The sequence below is a fragment of the Saccopteryx leptura genome, chromosome 2, assembly GCF_036850995.1.
Source record: "Saccopteryx leptura isolate mSacLep1 chromosome 2, mSacLep1_pri_phased_curated, whole genome shotgun sequence".
NCBI classification, from domain to species: domain Eukaryota; kingdom Metazoa; phylum Chordata; class Mammalia; order Chiroptera; family Emballonuridae; genus Saccopteryx; species Saccopteryx leptura.
This window is the reverse complement of record NC_089504.1, coordinates 13,802,828-13,825,309: the sequence shown is the minus strand read 5'-3', so window position 1 is coordinate 13,825,309 and position 22,482 is coordinate 13,802,828. Positions and strand designations below refer to the sequence as shown.

At 55.4% G+C, this 22,482-nt stretch overlaps 2 protein-coding genes across 13 annotated transcripts in view; one reads left to right on the top strand and one right to left on the bottom strand.

The window, feature by feature from the left end:
* Positions 1-3,741, top strand: part of DAB2IP (DAB2 interacting protein) — a 199,017-nt gene extending 195,276 nt beyond the window's left edge. For 11 of the 12 annotated variants that reach the window (XM_066367248.1, XM_066367245.1, XM_066367251.1 and 8 more), the window contains one exon: positions 648-3,741. In XM_066367248.1, coding sequence (XP_066223345.1) covers positions 648-815 — 168 coding nt within the window. In that variant the 3' untranslated portion in view covers positions 816-3,741. The remainder of the gene's footprint in view (positions 1-647) is intronic. The other variant, XM_066367249.1, reaches the window with a different exon arrangement.
* Positions 1-22,482, bottom strand: part of GGTA1 (glycoprotein alpha-galactosyltransferase 1 (inactive)) — a 381,241-nt gene that overhangs the window by 339,166 nt on the left and 19,593 nt on the right. The gene's annotated exons all lie outside the window — the stretch shown is intronic.

Genomic DNA, 22,482 nt, shown 5'->3' with positions numbered 1-22,482 from the left:
CAGTGTGAAAGGGGTGGGCTCTTTCCCTACGGGGGCAGCGTGGCGGGTACTGACTTTACGAGGGGTGCTGACCAGAGAGAGGGGAACGAGGTAGGCTGAGGGTGACCCAGGCTGGCTGAGGGGTGGGGGTGAGGAGGGGCTCTTGTTCAGAGCTGTGGCTTCCCTACAGCATTGTGTTCGAGGCTCTGGCCTCTAGTCCTTGCAGCCAGGCCTGTTCCCTTTTCTTCTCAATTGCCAGGAATAGGGCCAGGGCTTGCTCCGACTCGAAACTGTACACGTTGACCAGGAGCTGTGACCTCTGTGTGTCACACACACACAGGGGGACATGCACAGGGCACTTGCCCTCAGGGTGGCTGAGGGGTGACAGCACTAGAGCTGCTCTGTTTGAGATGAGGAGCAGGCGATGTGGTCGAGACGTTGGGAAGGCAGAGTAAAGGAGGTCAAGGCCCACGATGGCACCTTCCGCCCACCCCCCGCCTGCCCCACGCGCCCTCCGCTGCACTGCCCTGGCACGGGGCACTGGCCGTCCCTACATTGGCTCCAGGTCTCCCTCCCCCCACCTCAGCACCCTCACAGGAGCACGGAGGCCCGGGGGATCCCGGCCCCTCTCCCCTCTCGTGCCCGTCTCACGCCTGCCCTGTCCACAGGAGAAGCGCATCGCCTCCCTGGACGCCGCCAACGCCCGCCTCATGAGTGCCCTGACGCAGCTCAAAGAGAGGTACAGCATGCAGGCCCGTAACGGCGTCTCCCCCACCAACCCCACCAAATTGCAGATTACCGAGAACGGCGAGTTCAGAAACAGCAGCAATTGTTAACCTGCCCACGGCGCCGGAGGACTGGCGGCCCAGGGCCGGCCTCGGCCTGGGGAGGAGCACCCCACAGCTGCAGCCCCAGCAGGCGCGGGGGGCGAGAGGCTCGTGTCCGTGCCCTCTGCCCGCGGCCCCGGAGGCGGCCACAGAGGGAGCCGAGAGAGACGATGCCATGGGAGCCCCTCGCTCCCGCCCTCCCGAGCAGCGCGCTGAGTGCAGGCTGAAGAGACTGCACGCGGGCAGTGGGACAGCCGGGTGGGGCGGGGCGGGGCCAGCCAGACACGGATCTGTTGGCTGTTGAATGTGGTGTGTCGCCTTTCCTCCTTGACCTGGCCAAGTGCATGTACCCCTCACGCTCCCTAGACAGGGAGCCGCCCGGAGAGGTGGGGGATCGAAGAGCCAGCCAGGCCCCTGCCCAGGACCTGCCGCCTGCCCCTCGGTTTCAGGAGCTGACAGGCTGGTTGGCAGGCAGGGACAGGGTGGGGAGGATGGAGCTGCCAGAGCTCCGTGTTCCCTGCCCGCCTGGCACTGAGCACCAGCCACTGCATGCGGCCTGTCGGGGACCCTTCCCGCCATGAACCGAGGACTCACCTGTACCTGTCCCCACACTCCACTCCCGCCGCCCCCTCCCTCCCTCCCTCTCTTACTTGTTCTGCCAAAAAGACCCAGCGAGGTTCACGCTGCGTCCTGTGTCCTCCGGGCCCCCGCACCCCTGGGAGGACTGGCACCTCCCTCACTTGCCCCCCAGGCCTAGGCTGTTGCTCTGGGGCTCCTGAAGCCAAAGACCCCGGCCGAGCTGGCCCAGACGGCACTGAGCCGCTGAGCGGCCGCCTGCCCTCCGCCTGCCCTGCAGGGGCGGCCGCTGGCGCTCACCCCGGAGGAAGGCTAATCTTTCCTGATTGATGGTTAAAAAAGTTCTAATGCCCGCGGGCCCGAAGAAGGTGGATAACTGTGATTTTCTTTCCTTTCACAGTATGCATTAGAAACAAAAGCCCGCTTGCTCGCTTGCTGGAACACAGGGGCCTTTTAAATTGAGCGTGCGCACTGCATGGGAAATAGCGCCCCGGAGGATGTTAGACTTGCTTCCCTCTCCGAGACAGCAGCGGCCTGCACCAGGCCCCGTGTGTGCAGCGGCCTCCTCACCCTTCCCGGGCCCCCAGCCAAGGACCAGGCGCTGCAGACAGGCGAGGGGCACACCCCGCAGCTGGGGCCGGTTTTCCCCAGCTCTAGGCTGCTCTGTAGTGTTCAGGCCTCCCCGCCCCCACGTGTGGGCATAGGTGGGCAGGAGCTTGGGTCTCTCCCTCTCTCTGGGTCCTTCCCTGCTCCCAGCCCCAGCCCTGGTTACAAGAGCCGGGGCCTTTGTCCCACAGCAGAGCCAGGGCCGAGCCAGAGCCACCTCTCTGCCTCAGGAAGCTGAGGAGACCCTTGGGAGGAGCGCTGAGTCCTTCCCGCCCCAGGGGCTGGGGTTGCCACAGAGCCCACCAGGGGGCAGGGGGAGGGGCGGCCCAGGCCACACTGAACCCCCATCCTGGGCCTGCTCAGGGAATGGGCTCTGAGATGAAACCTGCACTACAGTTAGGCCAGAGACATGCTGGTGGGCAAGGGCAGCCTCCAAGGGTCACAGACCTCAGGAAGGAAGGCCGTGGGGCCTAGGCCCTGCGCCCACTCCTGGTCTCACGGGCAGGGCCTGGCCCCAGTGACGTCCTCTGGTCCGGTTTCATCCCCCATTGCCCGTGAGCCCTCCCCTCCTCACCCCACTCCTCTCCCACCGATGCCTCGTAGAGCGACCTCGGACTGAGCGCCTCTTAGCAATACAGGGGGCGGTTCCCCGGGCCGGACAGCAGGCGCAGGGGCCAGTGCGGCGGCCGGTCCTGGCGGCCCTTGGCTGGGCTGGGAGCTCTCAGGCCGAAAACTTTTATTTACCTAGTGCAAAAACTGTAAAAGTGTACAGACGCCACAGATTTTTATCTGAATTGCAAGTCTGACCATTTTTGTAAATGTTCTTGGTGTTTGACTGTAATGTAACTATTTCACCTAATGGTTGTACATAGTCCTCTAGTCCTGGTGCTGCCGAGGGCTGCCCGGGACCGCTGCTCTCCCACGGTTTGTATTTTATTTTTTAATCTAGAGAACAGTATTGGCAGGAGGAAGGGGTTTGGGATTTGGGTGTTGGGGTGTTTTCCCTGCCCGTGGCATTTGTCTGTTTGCTTTGCAATGTGCTGTGTGGGTAGGGGTGATGGGGGCGGGCGCCCCGGGCAAGCCAGCAAAGGGGGCTCCTGCCCAGGCCACACAGAATGGGGCTCCCGCCTGGGCCACACAGAACCTGTGTCTTGTCGTTGGATGCTGCCTGCTGGCGTGGCCAGGTCACCAGGGGGCCTGCAGGGAGGGGAGTGAGGGAAGGCAGTCCCTGCTCTGGGAGGACCAAGGTCCAGGCCCGGACCCTGCTGGACACAGCTCTCTACTCCTTTGCCAACACAAAGAGGCCTGACTTTTTTGCTTAACTTTTATGTTTAGGGTGAAGGAAACTGCCAAACTTCCTATAAGTGAAGACTCTTTTTCCGACTGCCCAGTAAGGGGGGTGGGAGACCCAGGCCAGAGCTCCATGCCCCCTTCCAGAGCATCTGCCCAGATGCCCCTCTCTGCCTCCCGCCCGTCCGTCTGCGGAAGGCAGGCCGTCCAGGGAAACAGCCCCTCTTTTCTACACACTCGGCCCCGAAGCCGCCCCGGCCCCCACACTGCCCTGCCCCCCTTTTTGTAAGTATGTGAAGAGGACAAACTGCAAACGTGGAGTCTTGGCTGGAGCCCCTCCAGCTGTGACTTTCAACTATGTAATAATGTACAGAGAAAGTTGTTGGTGTTCTAAGACTGTGTGGCTGTGCAATTTCTGTACATTTGCAATTAGAAATATTAAAGATTTATTTAGCTATTTTAAGTCTGACTCGCCTCTCCATTCAGCAGTGTCTCAGCAGATTTTGCAGGGGTGACTCTTGAGTCACAGGCTGATACCGTCCTTTACTGAGGGACCCAGCACTTGGTTCATGGTGGCAGTTGTAGACAGGGAAGCAGAGGCAGTGGTGGTCTCGGCACACGGAGTGATCCGGATGATCCCCTCCCCTCCGGGCTGGGGTCTGTCGGCTCCAGGCCTTGGAGCAGATGAGCTCTCAGGCCCTCCCTCTGGGTCAGCTAGCTAGGAAGCGAGGTCTTGGCTGGTCTCACGGCCTTCCGGAGGACGGCCCCCTCTGCCCCTGCGGAGACGCCAGCTCCTGCCTGGCTCTGTTCAGAGGCTGTCCGCTGATCTCTGTCTCCAGGAGGGGACAGGCCCGTGGAGGTCGGCCCAGTCACCAGCAGGTCATGGCAGTTGGACTAAATTCAAGCTTTCAATGTCTGGAAGGTTCCAACTGACAGGGCTTTCCCAGGTCCCAGTGACCCATTGCAAGGCCCAGCCCACAGCCTCCACTGGAACACACTGGGCCTCAAGCCCCTGCAGCTGTACCCGTGTACAGAGGACCTTGCGGCGCTGGGTCCCACGCAGCAGGTCCCAGGCACGCTCAGTCACCGAGCGCTGAGACCAGCTCAGACGGGCGACTCCAGCCCTAGCCCGGCCTCAGCAGCAGCGCAGTGCCCAGGCTCTGCAGGGGGCAGGGGTGCCCCGCTCAGATCGATGACCTGCTCTGTGACCTGCACAGTGTCTCTGGCTGCTGCCAGGGACTTGGGCCCAAGCTGTCCAGCATTTCCGAAGAGACGCCCAGAGCTGTTCCTGTGCTTGTCCTTGCAGCTAATGGGGGGCTGGTTCTGGGGGCCACCAGCTGCTGTCCGCTCTCTCCAGCCTGACCCCTTGTCTCAGTCCTAGGGTAGCTCCAAACCCGTGCAGTTCTATTGGGGGGGGACTCCCTGCTTTCCCACCCCCGCCACACGATGCCATCTGTCACTGCGCCCCCCCACCCCAGCCTGGCCTGCCTCGGCCGCCTGCCTCGCACCCTGGCCTCTTCCTGTCTCAGCCTCTCGTCTCCTGTGAGGAGCCTGGCCTATGACCCTCCCCAGCGCCTCCCACATTAACAGGCCCTTGGCTCCCATGCTCTCTGCATCTTGGCTGCCCCCCCCCCCCCCGAAGTTTAGCCTCGTATCTCCCTCCTCGGCCCTCTCCTGACCATCAGCCCTGGGTCCACCAGTGTCCCGTTCTCTGGGCAGCTGAGCACCCAGGAGACCAGACCCGCTGCCGTCCCTCCGGGTCCCTGGGGGGTCCGTGTCCCAGCCCCAGGCCTGTTCCCCTGCCACACCGAAGATGTTAAGGCAGACCTGGACCTCAGACGCTGCCCTGCTCCGAGCCATCCTCCTGCCCCTCTGGGGGAAGGGGCAGGTGCCCACTGACCCTCCCTGGCCTGGCTACCCTAGCCTTCACCCCTGTGGGCACAGGGGAGCAGGCAACCCTCTTCCTGAGGCAGCCGCTGCCCCTCCCTACTGCCTTCATTCTTCCTAAATTTTGAGCCTCACTGCTCTTTCCTGCGGTGCCAGTCTCCACCTGCTCCTCCACCTGCTCCTCCCCTGCCCCAGTCCTTCTGCTCCTTTAACCTGTCCTGCCGCCTCCTCACCTGTCTTCCCGGCTCACCACCACCTCATTGCCAGGCCCATGGGCGTCCGTGCTCTGTACTGCTGTCCCCAGCCCCCAAGATGAGGGTGGGGCGGCACCGCGCAGTGTAGAATGCGAGGAAATAGCAACGAATGGGAGAGAAACTGTGTCGTGTAGACAGAAGGCGTTTATGACAAAGGCACTAAAGCCACGGACCTCCGTATGTGCATCAAGTAGCATCAACTACGAGGCAAAACCTGGAAATACAAAGGAATTGACAAATGCAATTGCGTTTCACAGGATCACACCACCGGTATGAGTTTATTACAGATTAACGAGACAGTAAGAACCCAGAGGATTCTAATAAGTGATAAGGTTTAATAAGCAGGGATACATCAAGCTCTTAATTTAGAGAGCACACCTTCTTTTCAAGTATACCTGGAGCATTCCCCCAAGCGGGCTATATAATGAGACATGAAAACCTCAGAAAGTTACCCATAGAAACACCCTGGGCCACATTCTGTGCCTTGAAGCAGTAAAACTGGAGATCAATAATAAATGCTTAGTGGGAGGAGGGGGGAAGTCCTAAATCAGGGAGTTTTAACAATAAATATTAAATCAATAGAATTAGATTTTTAAAACAATCTAGTGTTCTAATTAAACAAGGTGTATTGACTTCACACATTTATCTCTTTTTCCTCCCCAAATACCACTCACTGTACTGACCGGAAAGAACTCAGAAGATTATTACTTGTTAAGGACAAATTAATGTGGAAGGAGATGTCCGTCAACAAGAGAATTTGAAAAGCTCTGGCATCTGGGAGCTGGCGAAGGCGCTGACCGGTTAGCAGAGCAGAAATGTGCTGGTCAGCGCCGAGGAACCCGCCCGAGAGCCTCAGGGGCTGGGTGGAGGGCCGGCTAGATAGGTGGAGCCAGGGCATCAGCTTAGAAACTGGGGGGCGGGGGGACGGGGAGCACCAGTCTTCTTCCCCTGCTCTACACAGCCAGGAAGCCTCTCTGCCCCCCCTCCCAATCTCCTCGTAAGGAACTGGACGTTTTGTTCTCTGGAGGAATGAAACCGGTTATGCTCCTGACTTGGGGACACCAGGTAAATCAGAGGGCTCTGTGAGGTATGGGGGGGGGGGACAGCAGGTGGGAAGGGGTAACATGAGCTTCTGCTTCCCTCAGTAGTACCCGTCCCTCCGCCCCCCAAGCGCCTCCACTGCTCCCAGAATGCCCAGAGCCAGTCATCTTTCCCCAAGTGACAGAGTGGAATTGTTTGGAAGAACTGGCTTTGGAGGAAAGACCTGTGGATATTCTCTCACTACAAAGAGTGCACACTGTCACAGCGCCCCATGATGACCCGCACCAATCGCCAGGTCCCGTGCCTATGCAGAAAGCACCGGCAGCCAGGACACAGTTGAGGAAAGTATCCAAGGAGTAATAGAAACTAGATGGGAATTTCCCCAGGCCTCTGCTTTATTAGTGGCAACAAAGTCCCCCTATTTGTAAATATAACACCTTTAAAAAAAAATGGAAAAGAAAGAAAAAGAAAAAAAGCAAACTTCCATCATGAATGGCAAGGGCCAAATCAACCAGCCCAGGAACGGAAATAGGAAATAAGAGAGAAAGCAGGAAAGAGAAGATCAATTTTAAAAAAATAATAACTCCAAACTATAATATCCTCAGGGAGATAAAAGAACAGGATGCTATGAAAAAGAACCAAGATCAAGGAAGAGCTCCTGACTATTGGTTGTTGTTTTTTTACAAAAGGAAAATATCCTCCCTGGCCAATAGCTCGGTTGGTTAGACTGAATGTTGTCCTGATACACAAAGGTTGTCAGTTTGATCCCCGGTCGGGGCACATAAAGAAACGGATGATGTTTCTGTCTCTCTCTCTCCTTCTAAAATCAATAGAGACCAAGACAGATATAGACAGGAAGAGAGATGAGAAGCATTAACTCACAGTTGCGGCACTTTTAATTGTTCATTGATTGCTTCTCATATGTGCCTTGACCAGGGGGCTCCAGCTGAGCCAGTGACCCCTTGCTCAAGCCAACGACCATGGGGTCATGTCTTTGCTCCCACACTCAAGCCGGTGACTTCAGGGTTTTGAACCTGAGTCCTCAGCATCCCAGGTTGATGCTCTACCCACCACCTGGTCAGGCTAATCTAGAACATTTCTATGGCCTTTCTTTGCCTTTTATGGCACTGGCATTTTGAAAGAATCCAACCAACTGTTTCTTCTATCCCTATGTAAAGTAAAATTAGAGTTTTATCTTTGTCTGATGTCTCCTTGTGATTAGTTTCTGGTTATTCATTCTTGGTCAAAATACTGCAGAGAACATTTTGTGTCTTTTTTTCAGAGACACACACGTGCAGGCACATGACACCTACCTGTCCCTGGCTGGTGATTGTAATTTCTCTTACCTGACCAAGATGTGGTCCACTTTCTCCATTGTATAATTACTGGGGTTGTTTTGTTTTTTTACCTTGCTTACAACTAATACACGGACTGTGAGGAGACCCTTTGAGACCATGCAAACATCCTGCTCCTTATTGAAACGCCCCCCTAGATCCGTGATGGTGAACCTTTTTATAAAAATTGCCCACTTTTGCAGTGCTGGTCAACCTGGTCCCTCCTGCCCACTAGTGGGCCTTCCAGCTTTCATGGTAGGCAGTAGTGGGCGGTAATGGAGGGACCAAACGGCGCTGCGATTGGCCCACCATGAAAGCTGGAACACCCATTAGTGGGCAGGAGGGACCAGGTTGACCAGCACTGCAAAAGTGGGTGGTTTTTATAAAAAGGTTCGCCATCACGGCCCTAGATGGAGCAACCACTGACAATCCTTGATTGATCATCTTTTCTAGGATGGCAGTGAAAGATCTGTCCATTCTAACACTCTTTCCCACTTTACCAGGACTCTCCAAATTCTACTGACAGCAAAAGTCTTTCCTTCTTCTCCTCACATACCTATTTATGTTTTTATTATCGATACGGGCTCATAGAGTCCGATTTTTAAGGGTTTATAACTCATTACTCTATTTAATTATTTTGGTGCTCAAACAGTCCCAGATTTGGCTACAGGGAGCCCCTTCAAACTGGGGCCCATGTCCTAGGGACAGGTCCACAGCGTTGCTTTCAAACACATCCTTACTTTCTGGCATCACAAGATGTCTCGGGCTCTCCTTGTGCCGACCCTGCCCCAGTGGTGGAATTAGTCATGTCTCTGAAAATCCCGGGGAGTGAAATTATAGCTGTAGATCTGAGAGTTGCTGGGATGTCCTTTATTCTTGACCTTTTCAGCAGACAGGGAATAAATGCATATACATACACACATATACCTACAATACAAATATACATCAACACATGTGCATGTGCACATAAACATACACATTTTAGACCATGTGAGTTGGCATCTACACCCCAATGCCACAGAGTCTGAAGTTGAACAAGCATCCTGGAGACTCCTGCATCAGGCGATACAGAAAGAACAGGTGAAGGATGGAGAAGGTGGAGCCGACCCTGCCCTGCCCCAGGGGGGGAGGGGCACAGGCACAGCCAGAACCAGCCGACCAGGAACGCCAGTTCTCAGGGAGAGTCCTCAGATTGTCCAGTCCTCCTTTGCTCCCATGGTGCACCAAGCCTTAGCATGTCAGGTGTGAGGAAGCCTCTCTCGGTGACCTGGACGAATGCTGGGGTAATTCAAATGGTGCTTCAGCAGCAAACAGGAGTGCACTGCCGAGAGTAAGGAGCAACCTGAAAACAAAAACAGGGCAGTGAAGAGTATCACTGCTCAGAGCAGAAGACAGAACACAGGGGTGTAAAAGTCAGGTGTGATCCATTCGGGAACAGCAACTTGAAGAATTATCTGAGAAGATCTCAAAAGGCAACTAATTGGAAATCTGAAGAATTGAACAATTATCCTAGCAGTAAAACAGGCATAACAGGAAATAACAAGTAGCAAGTAGCAAAGAAGGAATAGAAATGGACAATAAATAAATGAGAATAGGGTCATCCACACTAATAATTTAAGAAAAGCAAAGGAATATAACAATGAAATAGCTATTGCTTTTTTTTTTTTTTGTCAACAGTGTTTAAGTAACAGAAATAAAAAAGGAATCATCCTAAGTAGAGGAAAATACAGTATATAGGATATTTTCAAGAAAACATAGTGCTTCCCTGGCCGAATAGCTTGGTTGGTTAGAACAGTGGTCCCCAACCTTTTTTGGGCCACGGACCAGTTTAATGTCAGAAAATATTTTCATGGACTAGCCTTTAGGGTGGGACGAATAAATGTATCACGTGACCGAGACAAGCATCAAGAGTGAGTCTTAGACGGATGTAACAGAGGAAATCTGGTCATTTTTTAAAAATAAAACATCGTTCAGACTTAAATATAAATAAAACAGAAATAATGTAAGTTATTTATTCTTTCTCTGCGGTCTGGTACCAAATGGCCCACGGACCGGTACCGGTCTACGGCCTGAGGGTTGGGGACCACTGGGTTAGAACATCATTCCAAAGCACAGAGGTTGCCAGTTCGATCCCTGGTCAGGGCACATACAGAAACAGATTGATGTCCCTGTCTCTCTTGCTCCCTCCTTTCCTCTCTCTAAAATCAAGAAAATAAACATTAAAAAAGAAAGAAAGAAAACTGAGTCCTGGGCTTTCCTCTGCTGCAGCACGTGTCGTGTCAGATTGTTAATGTGGATGTATTTGTTTTCTTCGTTCTTAGGCTGCGAGGCCCAAGTGTATTCAGCTGTGTATACTTAGCACCAAACATGATGCTTGGCACATACTAGGTTCAAAAAAGGAAAGGTCAGCCTGACTAGGGAATGGCGCAGTGGATAGAGCGTTGGACTGGGATGCTGAGGACTCAGGTTCGAAACCCCAAGGTCTCTGGCTTGAGCAAGGGGTCACTGCCTCAGTTGGAGCCCCCCAGTCAAGGCATGTATGAGAAGTAATCAATGAACAACTAAAGTGATACAACTACGGTTTAATGCTTCTCATCTCTCTCCCTTCCTGTCTGTCTGTCTCTCAAAAAAGGAAAGGCCCACAGAGCAATAAAAGTAAGAAATAGTAACAAAATCTGCTGCTTGGAAATTCACAATGCATGTGGAAGTGTGTGTGTGTGTGTGTGTGTGTGTGTGTGTGTGTGGCTGCACCAGGGGTACTAGCTGTGATGGGTGTGGTGTGTGTCGGCGTCCGCTGAAATAGGAGTGGGTATCAGTGGCTGTGCTTCTGCATGCGGTTCTGTCCAGGTGTGGCTTGTGTGTCAGTGTGGGAATGTGCACAGCTGTGGTCAGTACGCCCGGCCTGTGCTGAAAGCTCCCAGGAGGTGACCAATGAGACACCAGGTGCACAGCAGTGGGCAGAGGGCAGGGCCAGGCAGATAGTGTGATACCTTGAGACTATCCCTCTGCAAACAGCATCCAGGTTCAGTCCAACATGGTACCTGCCGCCGACAAGTTCCCTTCTATATTGTCCCCTCTTCCTTCCCAAGGGTAGTCAGGGAGTGAGTTCAAGATCTTTCCACTCCTGCTTCCCTGGTGGAGGTTTGGGGAAATGGTCCTGGAAAAGAAGGGGCAACGTGTTCGTTACAGGAAATAAAGCAGCACGCATGCATTCTAATAAATCAGCGCAGACTTCCGAGCAGCACGGGGTCTCGCGGGCTCCACCAGCCGTGGGATTCAATATGATATGCTTCAGCCTGTCAGCTAATGGGCTGCTGCTGGGTGCCACGTGACCCAGCCTTCCCTGGGACGTTAAACGATGCTGAAAAGTGGCCCAGATTTATTTATTGGGACAGTGTGTGTGTTCCTGCCTGTGGGTGTGTGGGGAAGTGACAGCTTATGAAAACAGGTAGTTGTGAGCGAGGCAGTAGGAAATAGGGTTTTCACGCTGCCCCTGGACCTGAGCAGACCGCCTGCGGCCTCCCTCGTGGGCCTGCTGCTGGCTCTGCCCCCCACCCTGGGGTCATTCCCGGCTCACCCAGCTGACACATCACCCCACAACTAGAGCCTCATTTTCCCCATCTGTTAGATTCATTCCTTCCTTTACTGCTGCCTCTCACTTGTAATTCCTTTATTTATGCATTCAGTCCTCCATTCATTCATTCCTAGAAGATCCGCCTACTACGTGCTGGATTCTCTGAGTGATGCCAGTTGGACGGACAAGACCCTGCCCTCACGCAGGGAGGTGAGACCGCGTTCAGTAACTGAGACGAGAAGGGTCATCAGTTTTCCTCCTGTAAGCCTCTTGAGTCCGTGCCACCAGTATTAGCTCCAACACCCCCACCCCGCTGGACCCGTCAGGCCCCCCAGCCAACCCACGCGTGATCCGCCACTCTCCTTAGTCCACCCTCCTAATCCTAAACTCAGTTATCTTACAAAACACAGTCCTGAGCATATCATCCTCTAAACACGCTCCAGCAGAAGGAAGACGTCTTCAACTGGCCTGCACTGCCGGTGGGGCTGGCCTCTCCGGGCTGGACCACGCCGGGCCCTGCAAAGCCCTCCTCTCTGCCCTCAGCTCCGCCCCCTGCACGTGTGAACCGGGGTCTGGCCTTCAGCTCCAGGAGGACGTCACTGACTCGCCAGGCCTGGCTGGTGCTTAGACAGCTCTCAGTAGTTGTTGAGTGAGGGGAGGGACGAAGTGGTGACCTGAGCAGACCGCCTGCGGCCTGGATGAGCAGGCCTTCCCCTGGAGGGGCTCAGATCCCAGGGGTGCAGGTCACCCCTGGATGAGAGAGGCTGTAGGGGCCACAGGGGCCAGGCAGGGTCTGTGGGGGTCTGCAGCCTTGCTCCTCACAGGAGGGGGAGCCATGGGGCAAAGAGCAGCTGGGAGAACCATTATCCCACTTAAATTTTTTTTTGTGTGTGTGTGACAGAGACAGAGAGAGGGACAGACAAGAAGAGAGAGAGATGAGAAGCATCAATTCTTCATTGTGGGATCTTAGTTGTTCATTGATTGCTTTCTCATATGTGCCTTGACCGGGGGGCTACAGCAGACCGAGTGACCCGTTGGTCAAGCCAGCGACCTTGGGCTCAAGCCTTGCTCAAACCAGATAAGCCTGCAATCAAACTGGTGACCTCGGAGTTTTGAACCTGGGTTCTTCGTGTCCCAGTTCGATGCTCTATCCACTGCGCCACCACCTGGTCAGGCATCCCACTTACATTTTTAAGGGTTTCCAGGATGGCAGGGGAAGGGTGAGCTGAGGAACAGGAGGCCCCCCGGTGTCCCGGGAGAGACAGCAGCAAAGCAGAGAGCTGGGGGCGCTCTCCGCCTTTGAGGGGGGCTGGATGGTGGAGGCTGGCCCGGCAGGGGCGGGAAGAGGGCGCTTGCGGTTTGGGGAGAAGGAGCTGCTTCAGGGCCTGCACCCCTCCGGCCCTTACAGACCAGGAAGGGTCCCGGGGGCCCGGTCCCTGCAGTCCCGATGGCAGAGCGTCGATGCCCCCCCCCCCCCACGCTGTCCTCCGGGGGAGTCAGGGGAGGGAGGCCACCCTGCTTCCTGACAGGCCCGACTCATCGGAACAGGACTCGCTGCTGACTCACGGGGCAGACGCTGATCACCTGGGAAGACCGGCCTGCTGCATTTTTAAGAACTTGCATTTTGCAGGGTTTAATGGACATTTATACAGAACAGCCTGTTGGGCGAATGCACCAGTTTCCATCCGGCTGCGAAGGCTGAGGAGGGGCTGGGTCTTCACCCATCACTCCTCGTGCGGGGGCGGCCCTCACTCACTCTCTCATCCATTCGCTCGCTCACTTGCTCACCCATTCATTCAATCCACACACAGTTCCTGAGCACCTCCTCTGTGCGAGGCCCTAACTAGGGGTGGGACCCAGACATGAATGGCCAAAAGGGGAGGGGGGTGAGTGCTGTGGTGACGTTTCTGGGAGAGGCGGCCGCAGAACTGGCTGCCTTGTTTTTCGCCTCTAGGGGGCGTCCCTGAGGTTCTCGATGTGTCTTCGCTCCCCTGTGCAAGTACAACCTACAGGCTGCATGTGGTGGTCCTCTTGGCGGGGTTGGGGGAAAACTGGGTCCCCAAAAGAGGACCCCCAAAGCCAAATGAGGAATTTGAGCTGGATCCGGGTGTCAGGAGGCCATTTTCTATCTTTAGGTGGGACGGGGACACGAGCAGATTGGCATTTCGGAAAGGCCACTCCGGCAGCCTGCGGAGAATGTGTTGGAGGCAGAGAGACATCTGGCTGCCGAAAAATGGCCCATATAGAACACATATTTTTCAAAAATATTACAAAAGGCTAATTCTTTTCATTTGCAAAGAGATGATACAAATCAACATGAAAAAGACGCGTGGAAAAAATGGGCAAAGGACACCAGCGGCCAGATTATAGAAGAGGAAACACAAACAGCTTTACACACGCAAGAGTCTCAACTTCATCATAATGAGAGGAACAAACACGAAATTTACCATCAGAATGTGCCATGTTTTCCACCCATCAACTGGCAAACAGATTGTGTTGCGGAGGACAGGGGAACTGGCCCCCTCACATCGTTGGTGGGATTGAAGGTCATCAGTCCAGCCTGGAGGGCAAGCCGACACATCGACGGCAATTTAAAATGCATGTACCCTTTGATCTAGTAATCCAGCTTCCGGGGCAAAGGTGCAGGTGCAAGAACAGTCCCTGAAGGGACTGGAGGTGGTAACAGAAAACTGGAAACCACCTAAATGCATCCCCTGGGACCAGTTATGTAAACTAAAGTATTGTAAGGAATTGTCCTGCGTCGTATCACAGGATGCCAGGACGCCATTAAAAACCCGAGGCCAACCTGCACATACCATCACTCAACCATCTCCGAGAAACAGCGTTCTGTGAAAAAAGCAGGGTGCGGCCCAGCGTATAAAGAGGGGGAAAAGGGGTATCACTCATATGTGAGAATTCTGGTACATGCGTGGCTGTCTTAGAAAGGACACAGGAAACCCGGAAGCTGTAGTTGTCTCTGGGGACAGACTGGAGACGTGGGGGGCAGGCATGGGTGGGAAACTGTCAGTGTATGTCTTTATGTGCTGTTTTACTTGTTTTGGCTACACATGTGCATCAACGTCATGTGTGCACGTGTATGTGTGTGTGTACATATATAGCTATTGCATATTTTAAAAAGTGATCCAAACAAGATACCAAGTAAGTGGTTGAGTGCTTTCTCAAGCATTGGGGTTCTATTTACCTAGTGTCCTTTGAGGAATGAATTTCCACGTGTGAATATCCCAGATGTATTACCTGACTCAAAGCTCTTTTCTATAAAAGGAAACCTATGTAAACTGTATGCTATGGTTCCAGATTTTATTAAGTGAAGTTTGCGGAGTGTGCGGGAGCATCTCCTGGCCGGCCCTGCAGCGGCGGGCGCTGCGCCCCGACACTCAAGGCCCCTCCCTCTCTGCACAGAGTAATGAGGCTCTTGTCCCCTCCCCTCCCATCAGGTGCCACTTCACACGGGCGCGTGAGCACCGAGCAAGGGCTGAAACAGGAGTGGCACATCTGGACCTGCATGGGCAACCTCTTTCCAGGTTGTGGAGCCAGAGGCCTCGGCTTTGGGGCAGGACGTGGTGGATGTCGTGACTCTGTTTGGGGTCCTGGGATATTCTGACCTGCGATAATGTGGACAGCTGTGTCCCTCTCCGTGCTGTCCCCCCAGAGCCTCTATGGTGGCCCCGGCTGCAGGAGAGGAGCAATGCCACCCACCTCCGCACCAGGGCCACCGTGCCTCTGGCACCCAGAGAAAGCCACTCCTCCGCACGTGCTCACCGCTGCCCCCCACACACACATTCCAGCCGGACACAGGGCTCTCAGTTATCACCATGTGGCCTCTCTCTGTCCCCCTCCGCTGTCACTTGGCTGCCAAGCTGAGCAATTCTCAGGGCCTCCCTGTCCCGTACACCTGGCTGGGTCGGGGCGACCTCCAGGATGCGGGGGCTGGCTGGTGAGGCGCTTCCTCAAGGACTGTTACACTCCAGGGCTTCAGGGAGAAACATCGCTGACACGGTGCTGTGCAAGGCCTCCCCCTGGGCCTCCCCTGGGCCTCCCTGTCCACACTTCTCAGAGCACCTCTGGCAGGACTTCCCCGCTGACTGAGGGGGAGCCCGACACACCTCGCGGAGGACTGTCTGGGTCTGGCTCCGGGAGGCTGAGATCCCAAACTGGCTTCGGCTTTTACAAACTGTGCCCCTCGGACAGGTCACTGCATCTTAGTTTTGAACCTCAGTTTTCCTAACCATAAAATGGTGTGATAATACGAGTGTCCATTTGCTGAACCCGTTTCTCACAAGAAATGAGCTAACACCCATGTCGGGCATGGCTTGGCCATTGTGCGGCTCTGTGAATGTGCATTAGGATGGTTTACACTTCCACCCCACTGCTCTGGTGCCCTGGAGTCATTGTACTGGGGTGCTTAGTGCAGGCTAGGTAAGGAGCCTGGGCCCACCCACAGGGATGGCTGGAGCCAGCGTGACTGGGTCACCTGTCCCCAGGCCAGAGGGCCGCTGAGCTTGGACTGAGTGCTGTGCTCCAGCCTGGGAGGGGCAGACACTCAGTCTGAGATCCTCCATCTTTCTTGGAGCCAGGCTCGGCTCCCAGGAATGGCCTGTTTGCTGCAGCCTGAATGGCCCAGTTCCCTGGGGAGGCACCCTGCCTTGAGCCCCCCCCCCCCAGGTAAAGCCTGCAGTGTGTACCTGCTCAGCCCGGAGCTGCACACAGTGACTGCTGCACCCACCAAACTGGAGGGGGCCTCTCTTTGTCCCAGATCAGGCGTCCGCGCCACAGTCTCTGACAGGCGGCCAAACTCCAGGGACACGTCACTCCCTCCCTAAAGGTGACTGTCCCCTGCAGATGGAAGGTTGGGGCTTTGTCCAAACACCTCCCTCCAGCTCCCCCAGAATTCCAGTTTCCTTGAGGCAATATGTAGCCGCTCAGGCCAACATTAGCCATTAGGGAAGAAAAAATTAAAAGGCGCCCTTTTCTCACTAATTGACCCAAAATGAACGAGCTGGGTCCACCCCGGTGGATCTGCTGTCAAGAATTATCACGCAGAAAAAAACCCGTCATACTTCACAGCCGTTTATACACAATGAGCCTGTGTTAGCAACACCCAGCTTCGTTTTATTATTGCATTTTACAAAGTTACCAAGACAACTGAGGCCAAGTAATGGAACCTTGACTTCATGCGCCATGAAAATTTAATAAAGAATTTTTAAAGGCTTTTAAGAGGCAGGAGCAGCCTCGCCAGCAGCAGGTCCCCGCACCGAGGGAGGAGGACTCGGGCACCAGGCCCCCCTTGCCAGACCGCGAGGAGCCCGTCGGGGACATGGAGGTGGCCGGAGGACCCCCTGGTCTCTGTCTGGTCTCAGCACACACACCGGTCCTTTCTTCAGCAGACATTGATTAAGACACTTCCCAGGTGCCAAGTCCCAAGCTAGGCTCTTCACATTCATCACGACGTGGTTTTCACCACTGTACCGGTCAGGGCGAGGGCAAAGAGGTGAGCTCATTGGTCACTCTGAGAGCGACGGACAGCAAAATCCAGACGCTCTCTCTCTTTCCACCACTCCTAATGCCTCTTCTGGGATTCTCAGCCCTCGATTTTCCCATTTGGGAGAACGTCCTTGCTATTTCTTGACTTGCCTCTGCAGCTTGGGTGGGGCCTGGGGACACTGGGGACATCTCAGTAGCCTGAGACTATGGTGCTAGTCTGAATCTTTGCAAACGCCTCCATGTGGAGGGAAGTACTGCCCACCGCTCTTGGTGAGCATCAGATGTTACCCCCGGGCTGCACAGAGACCCCTGTTCTCTGCTTCCCAAACAAGACTCAGGCACATTGCCAGAAATGTGAGAAACATCGACAATTTTGCCACTTTACACCCAAGCTCAATGGTGCTCCGTGTGTGTGTGTGTGTGTGTGTGTGTGTGTGTGTGTGTGTGTGTGTACCTTGTGCAGAAGAAGTACTAGGCTGCATATTTTTTTCTAGTTATATACAAGCAAGACTTTTGGTTACTAGAGATGAAGGTAATTGAATATGTTGACTCTTCTGCAAAGCGCCTTTGTCCTTGAGAACAGAAAAGAAATGTGCACTTATTTCGTGAGGGAGAAATCCATATGCCATACGGGAAAATTTCTCTCGCATTCATCAAACCAAACAGGAGATTGGCGAAAGTATCGATCAAGATGAGGTGGGTGTTAGGTTGACACGTACCCTGGCTGGGAGAAGACAGCTTTCTGCCCGGGGAACACCAGCCCCTGAGGGGAGATGTCAGCATTTCTCGGCCTCGCGGGAAGGTGCTCAGATACGGAACGTGTCAAGCCCAGGGAGTTGTGGGCATTAATCAAGCAATGTTAAAAAATTAAGCTATTTTTGGTGTAATGCTCTGCCCATCACAAGGCAAATTCCAGGCGTCAGAGGAGCGGCAGACACCATTTTTCAGCCCTCGGATGTCTTCACGTAGGTGCTGGTGGTGGGAGGGGCAGCGAGGGGGAGTGGGCGGGGTGGCTTCATTTGTCGTGATGGATTACATTACAACATTCAAGGGGGGACCCTTTTCCTCCATCGCTTTACACTCGGTGGGAAACCAGAGGCCGGTCTGAAGAGAACGTGGCATTGGAACAGCGTTTTGCTTTACAAAACACTTCCACGTATACCGTCCTTTCCATCTCTCACTCCCCGGTCCCAGAGGTCCGTGAGAGAGGTCTGGTCAGCCCTGGTGAGGTGCAGGGACCCAGAGCCCGTAGGACGTACGTGGCCCACAGAGCCTTTCTGGGTGTCAACAAGAGAAGACCGGGTCAGACAGCCCCAAGTTGAGCCCCCAGAACCCGCTTCCCCAGGACTTCCCGGCCTGTCTGAGACGTGGGTTTCCACATCTGTGAAATGGGATCCAAACCCTCTCCTCACTGGGTGGTGGGGACGCTGAGGCACTGCACAGAGCAGCCATGGTGCCGAGAAAGGGGCGTGGGGTTTGGGCATCAGTCTCCGCCTCTCTGCAAGGGAGGCGATGAGAAGCCTCACCCTTCACTGGGCAGTGGGAAGGGCTGACTGACTGGGAGGACGGCTGTAAAAGGACTCTGTAAACTGTGAAGTGTGAACGGATGTTAGATTCACATGGGAAAGCCGGACCAGGTGGTGGCAGAGTGGATAGAGTGTCAACCTGGGAGGCTGAGGACCCAGGTTTGAGACCCCGAGGTCGGGCTTATCCGGCTTGACCACGGGCTCACCAGCTTGAGCGTGGGGTTGCTGGCTTGAGAGTGAGATCACAGATGTGACCCATGGTCGCTGGCTTGAAGGCCAAGGTTGCTGGGTTGAGCTGCAGCACCCCTCCCCCCCAGTCAAGGCACATATGAGATGCAATCAATGAACAACTGAAGTGTCACAACTATGAGTCGATACTTCTCATCTCTCTTCCTTCCAGTCTGTCTCCCTCTCGCTAAGACAAACAAACAAAGTCGCGTGGGAAAGGGAGTTGGTTCTAGTAAGGCACAGAGCACCATTCGGAGTGTCTGGGCTCCTCCCCAACTCAGTCCCACTCACCCCGACTGTCAGTATTCATCCTGGGATCATCTCATTGCACAAACACAGGCCGCTGTGAAGCTGGAGACAGCTGGACACCCAAGGGGGAGCTGCGGTGAGGCCCACCCAGGCTGGCGGGCCTGGGACTCCAAGGCCGAACAAGAGGAGTATTCCTCCCTCCCCACCCCTCGGGCGGGGGGACAGGGCCCAGACTCGAGCCGGAGACAAAGGGACATGGAGAGACTGCTCAGACCTGTCTGCTTGCAGTCCTGGGACAGCCGCGGTGCCCGGGAGCCAATGAGCCTGCCGGGGGCCATGGAGGTGCTCAGCGATCCTCCTTGGCAAGGTTTAGAAAAGCATGCTTCTTAAGGGCTGCCGCAGCCTAAGGCGAGAGGGAGCGCATTGCCTCCTCACCTGGGGCCTGCTGCACGTTTGGATTACTTCAAACAGCACCTGCTGGGCCCTGCTGCCCCCCCCCCCCCCCCAGGGGCCTGCCTAAACCCTGTGCCTGACTGACTCTGAAAGACCTACAGCTCGGTGGGAGTGGATGTTGTGAAGCCACAGGGCAGGCATGGTAATGAAGGAACGTCCCAGGGTCATTCTCTTTGGGGGGTTTACACAAGGAACATTTGAGCTTGACCTTGAAAGATAAGTAAGTTTCCTCTGGAGGGAGGGAGAGGGCACAGCAAACACTAGAATGGGAGAGCACAGAGCCGGTCCACACCAGGGGTCTCAAACTCGCGGCCCGCGGGCCGCATGTGGCCTGCCGAACAATTTTGTGCGGCCCGCAGACTAATCCACGAAGTTCAAAATATTTTGGATAAAATTAAGTAAGCCTAGGGGCCTACTTGTATTTTTCATTTCTCTAGCATCCTAGCTAGATATTAGCTTAGTTAACAGCAGTTGTGATGCGAACTACAGTTTCTGGTCGTTTTGTGACACTGAGTAAACTGCATGTACGATTGTGCTTGTTGTACTGATTTTTTTTTTTTTTTTTTAAACTGCAGTGAGAAAAGTGTTGCGTAACAGTTGCCTTTTGTAGACCTAGTGCGGCCCGCCGAACGGCTGTGATCTTGCTCTGCGGCCCACATGCTGAGTTGAGTTTGAGACCCCTGGTCCACACCCTGTGGCCCTCCCACGTGGTGAGAACCAGAAGGCTCTCTTCCTGCAGGGCAAAAACAGGGAGCACCAGGTCACAGGCGTGAGGTGTGTGGGCCAGGCTCGAATTTAAGGTGCTTCTAGGGAAAGGGATTAGATTACGAGGGGCCGGGAGTGCTGGCTTCAGAGACTGGGCTTTCTCAGGGAAGAGATGAGGGCTGATGACGCAGGGGTTTCTGACGCAGGCCTGTGGTTCTCCGAGCTCCTTCCCCCTGATAGCGACCACGGGCAGGCCGAGGAGGTCGAGGAGCAGGAGCCTGATGCAGACCAGGCGAGAGATGATGCGCTCTGAGCTAGGGAGAGCGGACAGAGGCCCAGGGAGACAAAGGGGTGAGGGGCTGGTCTAAGGGACGGAGGCGCCTGTCTCCGCACACGGGACTGGCACTGCTGACAGCTGCACCGACGCCCGTGTGCCTTCACAAGCACCTCCCGCGGCCCGTCCTGGCCGGGCCATGGTGCCGTGGGGACAGGACACACACGCCCTGTGGTGCACGCGCCCCAAACGGAGACAGGCTGAGCCAGCGGGACAGGGAGGAGACCGGTGTGGCCGGACTGTGGGTGGGGTGGGGGGATCAGCAGGAGGGAGTGGGAAGGGCAGGAGGGAGTGGGAAGAGGAGCCCACTGTGGGTGGCGTGGGGGGATCAGCAGGAGGGAGTGGGAAGAGGAGCCCACTGTGGGTGGCGTGGGGGGGTCAGCAGGAGGGAGTGGGAAGAGGAGCCCACTGTGGGTGGCGTGGGGGGGTCAGCAGGAGGGAGTGGGAAGAGGAGCCCACTGTGGGTGGGGTGGGGGGATCAGCAGGAGGGAGTGGGAAGAGGAGCCCACTGTGGGTGGCGTGGGGGGATCAGCAGGAGGGAGTGGGAAGAGGAGCCCACTGTGGGTGGCGTGGGGGGATCAGCAGGAGGGAGTGGGAAGAGGAGCCCACTGTGGGTGGGGTGGGGGGATCAGCAGGAGGCTGGGAAGGGCAGGAGGGAGTGGGAAGAGCAGCCCGGTGGAGGCTGAGGACCTTCTCAGGAATGGGCTCATCCCACAGGCAAACACAGGGGACCCCGCTCCGCATGGAGCATCTCTCTTCCAGGAGGAAGGAAACAGCTGCTTTGGCTACGGCTTCAGTGACACCCTGCAAAACAGAGCCGATTGCCGGAGTGGGTGAACACAGTGGGGCTTCCCATTGGGCACCCAGGAGGCGGGCAAGCCTCCTGTCACTCATTCTGTCGATAGAGCAGCCCGATTCCTTCCGCCTGTTCAACCTCATTTCCCTGTCACACTGTGGGGCGCAGGGCGTACTGTCTGCGGGGGGGTGGGGCTCCTTCTAGACAGTGACCCTGGCCGCGGAGCAACACGCCCCCTGATGACATGCAAGGGATGGGAGGGGACACTCCTCACCGTGAGAGCTGACATTTTTGTATCCCCACAGACCGTGTGGCTGGGATCCAACCCACTGATAATCCTTTTACCAACACACTTTACGGGCTTAGTTGGTTTTAGGCCTGAAAATTGCACTCCCTTTCGCCAAGCGAATGCTTTCCGAAAACCAACTTCAAGAAACGAAGTCTAGTTAGAGCTTTGTTTACAAGACTCTTTGCTGCTAACAAGTGTCCCTGGGCGGGTCGGCCGGGGTCCTCCACTGCGAAGTCCATGCGCTCTGTGAAGGGGACTTGGAAGGGTGGGCACAAGGTCTTCAAACGCCTGTTTCTCACAGCGGACCCTTCAGGAACACTGACTGCCCTGGTCCATGCCCCCAGCCTGTGTGGCAGTGAGCAGAGTCCTGGGGGCGCCTGGCAGCCCTGGAGCGGGGAGGACCCACTCGTGGTCTGTATCCAGAGCGGGATTCCTGCTTGTCCAGGGACGCAGAGGGGACAGGAATCAACCGGCAGGCCTGAAGCAAGGCCAGACTCCACCACGTGACCTCCCAGGCCTTTCTTTCCTCATCGGAAGGTGGGAGCAACATTATGAAACTGCCCCGTGTGACTGACTGGAGAATTAAGCTGATGACACCTTTACAATGTCCCCATGGAGGAGACACTCACACACAGGGTCCCACCTTAGGCCACCTGTCCTTTTTGCTGCGGAAAATAAAGATAGCACAAGTGTCTCCCATCAAATAAGACATTTCAAGTGTCTCCCGTCACCGAGCAGCCCGAGTGAGCCCTGCCTTGCTGGGGTCCTGCGGAGCCCCCTGTGCTGGGAGGGGCGCGGCCCTGAGGAGCAGGGGGATGGGAGGGGAGCCACCTGCAGGGGACGCGGTTTTCACTCCTGCAGACAGTCGGGCTGGAAGGAGGGTCCGGCAAGGATTCACGGGGGTCCCCTGCTCTAAAACAACTCACTAAGGGTTGGCGGGATCTTGACTAACAACCTTGTGTTTGGGTTTAAAAACATTCCCAGGAGGCTGAATCCGAGTCACTCATTTCTGTGTAGCAGGCTCTGTGTCAG